At 38.9% G+C, this 12,780-nt stretch overlaps 2 protein-coding genes across 6 annotated transcripts in view; both read left to right on the top strand.

Moving 5' to 3' along the window:
- The first annotated feature begins 135 nt into the window (after positions 1-135).
- On the top strand, positions 136-5,750 carry nudcd3 (NudC domain containing 3). Its single transcript, XM_031732976.2, has 6 exons — positions 136-505; positions 870-1,177; positions 3,533-3,665; positions 3,754-3,897; positions 4,720-4,908; positions 5,190-5,750. Exons 1-6 carry the CDS (start codon positions 308-310, stop codon positions 5,298-5,300), a joined length of 1,083 nt encoding a protein of 360 aa, XP_031588836.1. The 5' UTR covers positions 136-307; the 3' UTR covers positions 5,301-5,750.
- A 5,056-nt stretch (positions 5,751-10,806) lies between these two features.
- LOC116314849 (calcium/calmodulin-dependent protein kinase type II subunit beta) overlaps positions 10,807-12,780 on the top strand; it is a 76,243-nt gene continuing 74,269 nt past the window's right edge. For all 5 annotated transcript variants that reach the window (XM_039615689.1, XM_031732986.2, XM_039615688.1 and 2 more), the window contains exon 1: positions 10,807-11,036. In XM_039615689.1, coding sequence (XP_039471623.1) covers positions 10,975-11,036 — 62 coding nt within the window. In that variant the 5' untranslated portion in view covers positions 10,807-10,974. The remainder of the gene's footprint in view (positions 11,037-12,780) is intronic.

Below are 12,780 nucleotides of genomic sequence, written 5' to 3'. Positions count from 1 at the left end.
AAATAAATACACAAAGACACTACAAATAGCCATAGCTTGTGGGGTTTTTTGTTTGTTTTGTTTTGTTTTGTTTTGATACCCGGTACCCGATATTTGTCAAAGACTGCACACTTATTTTGAAAACGTTGCACCGGAAGTATTTGTATTGTTCTGGAAAGAGGAAAGTAGTTGCTAAGAAGCGTTATCCTACTCGTCCCACTTATTTCTATACTTGTGTTTCTTGGCAAACTGTCATTATTTTGGTGGGATAAGTATTGGCTGGAATAATTTGAAGACTTGTTGAGAGGAATAAAGATTGAAAGCTGCGATGGCGTCGCCGCTGGAGATGACAGAGATGTACGATAATGCTCTTCTGGGGATCCTGCAGCACGTTGGGAACATTCAGGACTTTCTGCAGGTCTATTTTGGGTTCTTGTACCGCAAGACGGACTTTTATCGCCTGCTGTCGAGTCCCAATGATAAAATGGGTTTCCCTCCAGGTGTGGCAGAGAAGATGGTGCTTAAGGTGAAATTTCTCAACATTTTAACCTGTTAAATGTAAATACCTTGGCAACAAACATGACTAAGGGTACAGTTTGTGCACATGCATATTATTTACAATCACAGGTTAAAAATGAAGCTGTTATAATGTTACGTACACTTCTGTGGTACTGCAGTTTTCTTAGACTGCAGTGATTCGTCGATGAATTAACACCTACATAATACAAAATAACTCCTGTGCTTGGTGATAGCCTTGCAGTCTATATGAGCCACAGACCTATAGCAATGCATTTGTTATTGCCCTAAGACTTCGGTGAAGGTTAGATCGTATGCTAGAGTTGTCTGCCTCTCAAATGATGATAAGCGATAACCTTTAAATCTTTCCTCAGACATTTAAGTTATTCGAGAAGTTGGCGGAGCACGACAGAGAGAGAGCAGTGAGCGAGCTGAAGAAGAGAGAGGAGACTAGGTATGTTCCTCCTACAGTTCAGGAGCTGGAGGTTGCCTCTGAGCCTTGTGAGGAAACCAAGCAGCAGAGCACAGAGGCGGCGCAGATGGAGAACTCTCCCTCCAGTTCTGGGGATGTTTCAGCTCCAGTAGCCTCAGGCACATCCGTCTGCTCTCAGCAGGATAGCAGCAGCACTCCAGCAATTTGTGGAGATCAGGCAGCTGCAGCCAGCTCGAAATCCAAAGCAGAGTGAGTAGCTACTAGCGTTTTTTAACCTTTGAAGCATCTGTTGTTTTAAATATGGTCCAACATAAACATCACTCTGCACACTACAGTGTCTCAGTAAATGCACTTGTCAAGGTCAATTTTAGGCCTTAAAATGACTTTGTGACGGGACGCAGACTTCGGTGAAGGTTAGTTGCAGGTTCTGTTGCAGGGCTAACGCAGAGAGACAGACAACCATTCCACTAACATTCACACCTAAAGGCAATTTAGAATCACTAGTTAACCTAACCCTGCTAACTGTATGTCTCTGGGCTGTGGGAGGAAGCCAGAGTACCCGGAGAGAACCCAGGTAGACACAGGGAGAACATGGAAAATATTTATATTTATAAACTAAGACAGAAAATGTTCACTGCTAACCGACTTAGTTCTGCTGTACTTTGACATACCCTATATTGCCAAAAGTATTCACTCACCCATCTAAATCATTGAATTCAGGTACTCCAATCATTTCCATGGCCACAGGTGTATAAAGTCAAGCACCTATGCATGCAGACAGCTCCTACAAACATTTAGGAGCTCAATGAATTCCAACATGGTACCATGATAGGATGTCTCCTGTTCAACAAGTCAGGTTGTGAATTTTCATTGCTACTAAATATTCCACAGTCAACTGTTAGTGATATTATAACAAAGTAGAAGCAATTGGGAATGTCAGTAACTCAGCCACAAAGTGGTAGGCCATGTAAAATCACAGGAACAGGGATTAGCAGATGCTGAGGTGCATAGTGTGCTGAGGTGGAGTCAGTCGCTGCAGAACTCCAAACTTTATGTGACCTTCAGTTTAGCTCAAGAACAATGCATGAACACACTCCTAAATCTTGTGTTATAGCTGCAAAGGGTGGACCAATATCATATTATACCTGTGGATTAAGAATGGGACATCACTAAAGCACTTATACATATGAAGGGTGACAAGTGAATACTTCTGGCAATATAATGTATAACCACTCTGCACTGTGTGTGAGCAATGCTATGTGCAGACTAAAGTGCCTCAAATTTCAGCAATGTTGAAAAAGACAGAGGAGAAGGAATAAGTGCCTCGATATTGGATGAAGTGATGTGTATAGGATATGGAATGGACGATTATGTGTGATGTATTATATGAAAACAGTGAGATGGGAAAACAGAAAAAATATGTGTGAACTCTCCACTGTATTTGGAGAGTTTAGTGACTACATGTACTGGACTTGAGGCCTAGCAGAAAGCCATTTGCCGCAGCTTCCTGTATAGCCACGAGACTCCAAAATATTTGAACTCCTCCATTTGTGGCAGCAACTTGTACACAACCTGTAGGGGCTACTCTACCCTTTTCTAGTCAAGAGCTGTGGCCTTGGACTTGCTAAAGTTGCTAAATTTCATCCCATCCACTTCATACTTGGACTGGAAGCTGGTCCATTGCGACCTTAAGGTCATCTTGATGAAACCAACAGAAAGACGGCTTTCAAAAGAAGTAGAAGCATAATCCAGACACCTGGCTCTGCTGCAGTATTGTTGAGTTCTCACAATAACAGTGTAATGTCAAGTCTTGTAATCAGTAAGCACATATCCCATCAACAAGTGACACTGGATCTCAGCCTCTGCTTCACTCTTAGGTGGAACCTTCCTGTGAAATTATAGTTTGAAGGTGTTTATTTTTTGTTTGTTTTGTTTTGTTTTCGGGGAGACAACAAAACTAAATTTACTACTTTGGTTTGTTAGACTCGTATTAAATGAATCAAATCATTGAATTACAAATCGTCTCCAGGTTATTGAGGCTCTCGTAACAATATGAAAACTCTGTAATAATTAACAGAAGTTGAATGATTGCAATAGAGGCTGTAATTTGTGTACTAATTATAATAATGATGTCTGATAATTGCAATCAGACTTAAGTATAGTAATCTCCTCCATAATGGAAAACTAAAAGATGCAAGATGGCTGGAGGTGCAACAGGACATATACAGGTGCAAGATTCATTCAGTCTTGAAAGTGACTTGAATTTGTCTTGCTGAGAAACCTTGTATGATCATATGAATGTGGTTAGTCTTGTGCGCTAGGATTTGTTTGAGGAAGAGAGTACGTTGACACAACAGTTGATGTTACATTTGCTGTTGAACAGATAAATTCTTATACTGAGCATCTTGTATGGGTGTGCAGGGTTTCCACCAGCTTAACAGTGGTTCTTACTTAACTTTGGTAGCTTCAAAACATTTTAAATAATGAGGCTTTGCAATAACGAAAGATTTCTAATTTGATTCTGAAAGGGCTCATGCATTTGAAAATGTAGTGTCAGTATTTAAGACGTTTATATAAAAATTGTGTTTGAATTTTGTGTTTCAGAAGTCAAGAAAACTTCCAGTCCAATCCCGACAGTTACAATGGGGCAGTGAGGGAAAATTACAGCTGGTCTCAGGATTACATGGATGTGGAGGTCCGCGTGTTTGTGCCCAAGACGGTTGTTAAAGGCAGACAGGTGAATGCAGGTCTATTTAACTATGTGAGACACCAGTAATACTTTTTTATAACACTTTACTTATTGTAGCTGTGTTCACGGCCCACAGGTCAGTGTTAGTCTGCAGACCAGTAGCGTGAGAGTATGTGTGAGGGATGGAGCCGAAGAGAAGACACTGATGGAGGGTGAATTCACTTTCAAGATCAACACTGAAAACTCTCTGTGGAGTCTGGAACCTGGACACTGTGTGGTTGTGAGTACACATAAGCATTATCTAATTTTTGTAATAACAACTAGAACACTCCTGAAGAAAATGTGGCAATGAATGCACCTTCTGCTATTAGAGTTATCAGAATATGAACTAACAAGAGGGATTGACACCTATCAGGAGCTAACATCTGGTTTTATGGTAGTAAAAAGAAGAAACAAGGTCACTGGCACTGGCTTGACTGGCCTGACTACTGGCTCATAAGAGGTTGTCATAGCTGTTCCAGACCCAGAACTTGCTTCAAAGCTGATCAGCGAAATCTTACGAAGCCAAGCCAGGAGAGAGGAGGCAAGACTGGCGAAGAAGGAGTTGCACTAATGTAGTATGGAGAAATTAAAGATTGACTTTTCCATTTCAGAGTTTGAAAGCTCTGATTTAATTTGGAAAATTCAATTCTCTATGAATAAAAAGTAAAATAGGAGCTACAGTCCATCCTTTATGTACACCGAAGGTGACAAGAGCTGTAGATGATGAATAATGTGGTGATCGAAGACAAAAATCTAATTTTGTTCATGTTAATGACTATTAAATTACTTACCTTTGTGTAAGATATTGTTCTTTCTCTGTGGGGATATTAAGTTAATGTCATGTACAGGAACACTAGACTCTACAGAGAACATTGCATAATGGGATGTTTTCATTTAATGTTTAGGTGAGAAAGAGTTAATGTTCTCTAGTGCTTGGATTAACAGGATAAGTGTAAAAATGAGTTCTGCTCTCAAAAAAGTAATTTTATCAAAAGCCAGTGTTGGCTTTTCAAAGATAGTCTAACATATTTGAATTGAACATCCTGTCTCTGAATTGCAGTTGTCACTGAACAAGACATCAGAGGTTTGGTGGAATGCGGTACTCAAAGGCGAAAAGGAGATTGATATAAACCAAATTAACCGCGAGCGTTCCATGGCAACAGTGGATGAGGAGGAGCATGCTGTTCTGGACAGGCTCACATTTGACTACCACCAGAAGCTGCAGGGAAAGCCACAGAGTCATGAATTGGTAAGGAGCAAATTAAAAAATAACACAAACTATTCATTACACACACACACAGGCTATATCTATATTATCCATATCTATATTATTTCTGTAAAATAAAAATGCTTATCTTATAAATCGGCTTAAATGATATTCAGTTATTGAGTCAAGTCCTTAAAACCTATTCTGACAAATATAGTTGGAAGTCACTGCTGTAGTGCACCTGGATTGTGTGTGAATTGTGAGGACGTTTGTTAGCATGAAAGATACATACATAACATATCTGTGTCCATGTTTCTTTGCAGAAAGTGCATGACATGCTGAAGAAGGGATGGGATGCTGAAGGGTCACCTTTCAAAGGGCAGGACTTTGACCCATCTATGTTTGACATCCCACCGAGTGCCGTGCAGTTCTGACATGCCACAAAACCTCAGCCAAACATGAACTGAAGCATCTCCATTTAAAGAGCTCATGGCAGCAGAGGCAACACTTATTAACACCTTTGAAATGCTGGAATGATGGAAGTTTGCCCCTAATAAAAGAAGCTGCAAATTTGTTGAGATTGATGGGAAGGGAATATTTCCATATTCTGACAAGGATGAGTCATTAAATCAAAGCTGATATGTACTATTGTACACTGTTTGACTCTTGATTCAACTCTGCAGTGCCAGTGTGTTATCTGCCCTACTGACTGTGTTTTTATTTCAAACTGTGATGATTACCTGCTGGTTTGCTGGTTCGGCTGCCTTGCTCTGCTGTAAATGGCTAAACAAAAACAAAAAAAAACCAAGAATAAAAAAAAAAAAAATTAACAATTTACAAATAAATATGAAAAGGGTTTTTCTGAACTCCTTGAGTCCATGCCACTCTTTGGATAAGAGATTTTTTTTTATATACAGTAGACATCAAAACCATACAGTGTTGTTAAAATACATCATACGTTTTACAATTTTATTACATTTAACTTACATATGTGAAAGCATAATCAAAACTATTATAATCTTTCAAATAAATGTCAAATAAAATCAGACAGCTTCATTTAAACTTAACTTATTTAAATGATTTAACTAGTACTTCAGTAGGCAGGACTGCCTTGGATTCTAAACCCTGATGGTGGTGATGAAGATGAAGGCTTGGATGAAGCTATGAGTAATGTTGGAGAGGCGGAGATGTGGAGAAGGTGGATTGTGCAAAGGAATCTGAAAGGGACGGTGAGCAGTGAGAGTTAAAATAAGTGGCATGAAGGCTGATTGGTTTAAAGATGGCGGCAGAAAGGCGATTGGACTAGAACAATGACATCAGCATTGAGTTTTACAGCATGGGGAAGGTGGAAGTCATGAAAAGCATAGACTAGCCACCAAACACCTGATTAGCAGACAGTGTGATTACAGATGTATCGAATGTGCACATTAAGCTTAGGGATGCATTACTTTAACTTGAGGCTAAAAGGTTCATTGACTCATAATAACATTTACAGATATTAAGGCATTTTATCTTACTGATGTTTCAGTTTTCTGAAATTACTCACTGACCAATGATAACCTGAGATGGCTAACATTAATACATGATTTCAACTGATATCTACAGTACCTGCAACGTAGACATTAACTGTGTGATGCTATCATGTCAACATGGACTAAAATCTCTGAGGAACACTTCCAGTATGTTCAGTCTATGATGAAGAGTTAAGCCAGCTCTCCAGGCAAAATGTGGTCCAAACTGGTACTAGCAAGCTGCAACTGTAAAGTATGTTGTGGCCAGCTTCAGAAAGAAAGGTGGGAAATAGCTGCAGCGATTTATTGAAATGAGCAAACATATGTGGTTATACATTAAATAGGGGAAAAAAGTTTTTAGAATTCTGATGTGCTTGAAAGTCAATATTTAGTATGAACTTTATTTTTCAATTCTCTCTGCATGGCACATCAAAATCTGACAGTACTTTTCTGTGTTCAAAATTCTATTAAGTTTGACAAAATCCCCAACATCACCGGTTGATATGAAGCCCCAAAGAGGCTGAAAGAGTCTCCACTGTGTTGTACAGAGTATTCAGTGTTATACCTCTCTCCTGACCTCCATACATAATCTGTATGTATTATTGTTGGGTCTACTCTGAGCACCTTGAGGCAACTGTTGTTGTGATTTGGCACTGTATAAATAAAATTAAAATTTAATTGAATAATAATTCAGATTCATTACTCAATGAGACCTATTACAACTGATTTTCAGCCCAGTTCTTGTGTAATATCAGATATGCAATAGCTCAGCCTTTACTCTCCATTTCCCTTTCTTAAAAATTGCTCTGTGATAGCCACCCTTCCATTGAAACCATTTCTAATAAGACTTCAGTAAACAGCACATGGATTAGCAGAAGTGCCAGAAGGATCTAAAATGTCCTGTGTCTGGTCAATGCTGTAATTTTTCCTATTTATTAATGTTATGACTTAAAGGTATTGTCCATCTGCAGCTTCACTTTTCTCCTATAATTTTTTTTAAAGAGACATTACAAATCCTGATTTACAAGTACAAAATATTTATGACCACATTTTGAGCCCATAATGTCATTTATGGGCTCAAAATGTGGTCATAAATATTTTGTACTTGTAAATCAGTTTTGTACTTGTAAATCAGGATTTGTATGTGTAAAAAGAATTTGTGCGTATGTAAAAAAGATTTGTATGTGTAAAAAGATTTTGTGTGTGTAAAAAGATTTGTATGTGTAAAAGAATTTGTGCGTGCGTAAAAAGATTTGTATGTGTAAAAAGATTTGTGTGTGGACTTAGCCAAAAAAAAAAACCCTGCAAGTTACAAGTACGAATTTTGACCCTATTTTTCTTCCTGTCATCTGATTGGTCAATGTCATGTCAATCACAAATGTAACAATCCAATCAGAGAACAGATGGGTTTGGCTGTCGGAGGGGCACTTTTTTGAACTGCAGGTCCTTGAAGGGTAATACAGTTTGAAGCTGGAGGATCTCTATATAAATATCCGATAGCAGCTAGGTCCCCTTACTTTCAGCAGCTGTTGAAAGGATAAAGTTGTGGTATGTCAATGGTTAGAAATACCATTATTACTTTAGGATTAGTTTAACACAAAGTCAGGGCTGACCCGGGACCATTGCTGTGAGTCACAGTGCGCAGCATAAAGGTCCTTTCACATCGGACGCAGGATGTGCTGCTAATGCTAACTGCTAACTAAAAGCAAAGGATCCAGAATTTGTTGCGCTGGCTGCTGAGCTCTGTGGGTTTTTGCAGCAGCTCTACCTGTACTAGATGCACCTGCTCCTTGTCGTTTCTATCTCTGACTTTATGTCCTCTACAACAGTTTCTGGGTTTTTTGCTAGTTCTTCAAATGTTCAATAAAAACATGTATGCTAATTCATAACGAAGAAAGCTTTGTAATGAAGACTGTCATTTCCAAAACACTGCCCCCCCGCGGTCCGCAGCGCTGTTGAAAAGGCTGTGGAAGTCCCTGTATAAAGCACGTAGACCTGTGACACAAAAATCACCAAACTCGGACGACCACAGACTGTTTTCCTTCGTGGTGATAAAGGAAAACGCTGGGTTGGCATGTAAAAGGGCATTTATTCCCTTCAAGGACCTGCAGTTCAAAAAAGTGCCCCTCCGACAGCCAAACCCATCTGTTCTCTGATTGGATTGTTACATTTGTGATTGACATGACATTGACCAATCAGATGACAGGAAGAAAAATAGGGTCAAAATTCGTACTTGTAACTTGCAGGGGGGTTTTTGGCTAAGTCCACACACAAATCTTTTTTACACATACAAATCTTTTTTACGCACGCACAAATTCTTTTTACACATACAAATCTTTTTTACACACGCACAAATTCTTTTTACACATACAAATCTTTTTTACACACACACAAATCTTTTTTACACATACAAATCTTTTTTACGCACGCACAAATTCTTTTTACACATACAAATCCTGATTTACAAGTACAAAATATTTATGACCACATTTTGAGCCCATAGGACATTGCACACCACATCAACATATGCCAGGGTTTAGGCTAATCACACTCTGGGAATCATCTTGTTGGTGCAAAAATACTATTGTATGCCTATCAATCTGTTATTGTTGGCATGTTTTTGTATATTCAACTAAAGAAATTGCAACAAATTATGTGTTTTGTGACAAGCTGCTGTATAAACCCCAAAGACACAGTTTAGACAACATTTGGTCCATTCTTTCAGTTATTTGTCTTTTTAACTAAGAATGATCCATAGGTCAGTATTAAGTGGCCTAACAAACAAAATAGAATTTTTCTAAAAATTTCTCAATAGCACTTTAAATAATTACAAGTAAACCTGTCTCCTTGTAAGTGTGGGTTAGGAGTAGTGAGGAGTGGCTTAAGACTTTTGCAGAGTACTATACAGTAATGTTTTCCACATTGATTTGTACTGTAATGTTTTCTACTGTTATTAATGCATCATTCATCAATAATAACATGTTAGGAAACTTTTAACTGTAACAACTTACAATATATTCTATATATACAGAATATAATATATACTGATAGATATTTTGTAACAAATGTATTAAAGTGGTTTTTATTAAGGCTCAATAGTAATAAGCTGATAAAAGTGTGAATTGTATTAATAATTTCATTTATGTTAATTATTTGTAAAACTTATTTATGTGCTTATGTCATGGGTATGGGTCTTGAGCCAGTGCTTTATGTTTAGAGTGTTGAATCTTGTAAATTATTCATTTTTTTTGAGTTCCTGTTTCCTGTTTTATTTTGATAGTCCCTCATCTCTTGTGTATTTGGTTCAGTTTGCTTCCCTTGCCTCATTATGTCTAATTTGTTCCTGTTGTGTTCCCCAGATGTCTCCACTCTCCTAATCTTCCTCTTGTGTATATACTGTATTGTCTCAGTCTCCCCTTGTCCTTCCTCGGAAGGGTGTCTGCTCATCTTCTCTCATGGTTCTAAGGTCCCATGTTCCCAGTTCCTGGTTCCCACTGTTTCTCAGTTTAGGTTTTCTGTTTTAGTTCCTTGTTACATTTTGTTACATTTTCTTATTTTTGTGTTATTAGATGATCTTAATAAGCCTTTATGAATATGGATAAAGGGATTAGCAATGCCTATCCCTATACAAACTCATATATAAAAATGCTACTATAGGTTAATCAATCAATTATTGAGGCTTTATTTACTAGTAATATATATATATATATATATATATATATATATATATATATATATATATATATATATATATATATTAGTTCTTCCTCACAACCACTACCATCTCCTCCACCACTCCACCACCACATGATTACGCAGCCAGTCAGTGTTGAATCTAGTCTTTCTAGCTTAACAGTAAGACTTAAGCAACCTTGTGAAAGTTTTCATTTAATTAAAAAAACACCTCTGAAATAAACGGTATGGAGTAGAAAGTCCAATATTTGGACTTTAAGGCAGAAGTAGAAAGCCGGAAATACTAATTTCTACTCAAAAATGCATCTTTTTTGGGGGGGGATCCCTCATGCTCCATCTCTGAACACGCCCATAATCCCTTCACAAAATTGTAATAAAAATATTATGTTTATTGATTATTACTTTCTTAGACTTTGTGATAAACTGAGAGACTCCTCACCGAATCCCAAAAAAAGATCCACACTGCGCCCTTACTGAGTTCCAAGTGCAGTAATGTCATTGTATGCTGCAGGCTTCTCTTCGCTTTATGATTTATAAGGTATAATCAAATTTTGCGCTCCTCCGCACTCTTGGGTCAGCTCACTCCCGGCTTTTGATTTTTCTTTTTCTTTCTTTCTTTTCCTTTTTTCTCTCTCTCTCCGGAGAGACACGTCATGTAGTGAGCTCACATTACCGTTTCGTGTGGTATTTAAAGAGTGCGTCCTCATTGCTTGGCAGAGCGGAGAGCCTACTGACATCCGAGCCGGGAGCGTGCGTGTGTGTACCGGCCTGCAATTGAAGCACTCCGCCGTCCGGAGGTCTAAGGTGGGCGGAGACTTGAGATCGAGGTCCTCCTGTGTGCAGATAGAGACACACCGTGCATTTTTGAGACGGCACCCGCACACCCGTCCGAGGAGGAAACATCATGGCAACGACTACTTGCACACGTTTTACAGATGAATACCAGCTGTACGAGGAGCTTGGCAAGTAAGCCGCTGTTATATTAATTATCCAGAGTCTCCTGCATGCAGCCTGACCCCGTCCTGTAACTGTACAGAGCATGAGGAATCAAGGTCTGCACATCTGCGGTGATGATTGCAGCTCTATCCTTCCAAAACAAAGCGCACGCTGGTCTGGAGCAACTAAAATTAGCTCTAAACCTAAATCCTCAGTGCAGGGCGTATGTTATGGACTTCTTGAAATGCATGAGCCAACCAGTGACGGTGTTAAAGATTGTCAGATTCTGTGTGAAGAAATACTTTAAGGGCCCCCCCGCCCCCCCCACCAGGCTAATTAGGGACAAAGCGATCTAATATGAGGGACAGACTGATGTGTTGGAATCATCATCAGCTGTCTTTAATCACAGTGGCACAAAGCTCAACAGAGAAGTCAAAGAATAATGCTGCCACTGCCCTTGATCTACTGCAAATCTAATGAGGTGTGTCTTGTGATTAATAAGGAAAAAGATGAGGGAGCGAGGATGTGTGGCCCCTAATAGGATGCAGACAAATTGAAACTGAAGAGGCTATGGGTGCCCCAGTGGGTAGAGGCAAAGTGGACTCAATGTCTCTGTCAGGTTGTGCGTGGGTAGAAAGGATCTCTCTGCAATGTTTGCCTCACAGGAACATTTATTCAACAGCCAGGCATGGAGGGAAAAAAAGCTTATTGTGATTGCTGTGGTTGGTTATAGTATGAGCATTTTATGTTTATTTTAAGTTCAGTTGTTTTTTGGTGATCTTTTGTGCATGTGTGTGTGCGTGTGTGTGTGTGCGTGTGTGTGTGTGTGAAGTGATAACTTAAAGACAATAGTCACACCAGCAGCAGCTGCCCTTGCTGATAATAGAGGCTTTATTTTGCTCGTGTTGTCATCTCTGCTGTGTTCCAGGTTTATGAATTTGGTTTTGAATTTGCGATGCAGATGTAAAAACAAGATTTGCTGATGAGCATTCCCTGACTCAAACCAAGTGACCTTGTTGGGTGACCAAGTGACCTTGGTCACCCAACAAAACCCCAACTCTGTTATAAGTAAAGGTACTGCATTGAATACTCAATGACCAGACAAATATATATTTAAAGTAAAAGTATTGAATGCAGTCAGTGACATAAAGGCTATTTCTAAGTAGCATATTTGATTAAAGCTAACAATTAATTTGATATTCAGTGCTAATTATTTTTAGGTGTTTTGCAGTTAAGTACAGTTCTGATGTACTTCGACTTTCTAATTTCAGAGTTTAGAGGAAAGTACTTAAATATTATCCAGCATTTCTTTTGAAGCCTTTAACAAATATAAAATATAATCATGGCTAAAATGGGATTTTGGAGGTTGGGTAACCCTAAATTCAGGTGTAGCAGAGCAGCAGGGGTCCATCTGCCTTTCTACTTTACGTTAGAAAAGAATCCCTCATCTTCCTCTTAAGTCCTCTTTTTCTTGGAGATAAATTATCTGAATTTCAGGAGTGGGACCTCCCAGTTCTACAAGCTGTTCATTCCCGTTTTCGTGCCCCACTTCTTCACTTCTCATTAGTACACGGGGATCTACCAGGCCCGGGAGCCGCCGCCAGTCCTCTCTGAGGCCTTCATCAAACCTGCAGCTCAATTCATGTTTAAGCCATTCGCCTTTATCTGCTAAAAAAACCCGCTGTCAAACCTAAAATGAGAACGTGGGCCCAGCTAGTGAATTATATTATTCTCCAAATTGGAGAGTAAAATTATGACACGTTAACATTTATTT

Source organism: Oreochromis aureus, linkage group 7, assembly GCF_013358895.1.
Source record: "Oreochromis aureus strain Israel breed Guangdong linkage group 7, ZZ_aureus, whole genome shotgun sequence".
Taxonomy (NCBI): Eukaryota; Metazoa; Chordata; class Actinopteri; order Cichliformes; family Cichlidae; genus Oreochromis; species Oreochromis aureus.
This window is presented reverse-complemented; position numbering and strand designations above follow the sequence as displayed.

What these genes read in the sequence shown, in the direction of transcription:
- nudcd3 (XM_031732976.2), top strand. Translation starts at nt 308, where the DNA reads ATGGCGTCGCCGCTGGAGATGACAGAGATGTACGATAATGCTCTTCTG. An exon ending in AACCTGGACACTGTGTGGTT is followed by an intron (nt 3,898 to 4,719) that starts GTGAGTACACAT and finishes TCTGAATTGCAG; the next exon opens with TTGTCACTGAACAAGACATC. An exon ending in AGCCACAGAGTCATGAATTG is followed by an intron (nt 4,909 to 5,189) that starts GTAAGGAGCAAA and finishes GTTTCTTTGCAG; the next exon opens with AAAGTGCATGACATGCTGAA.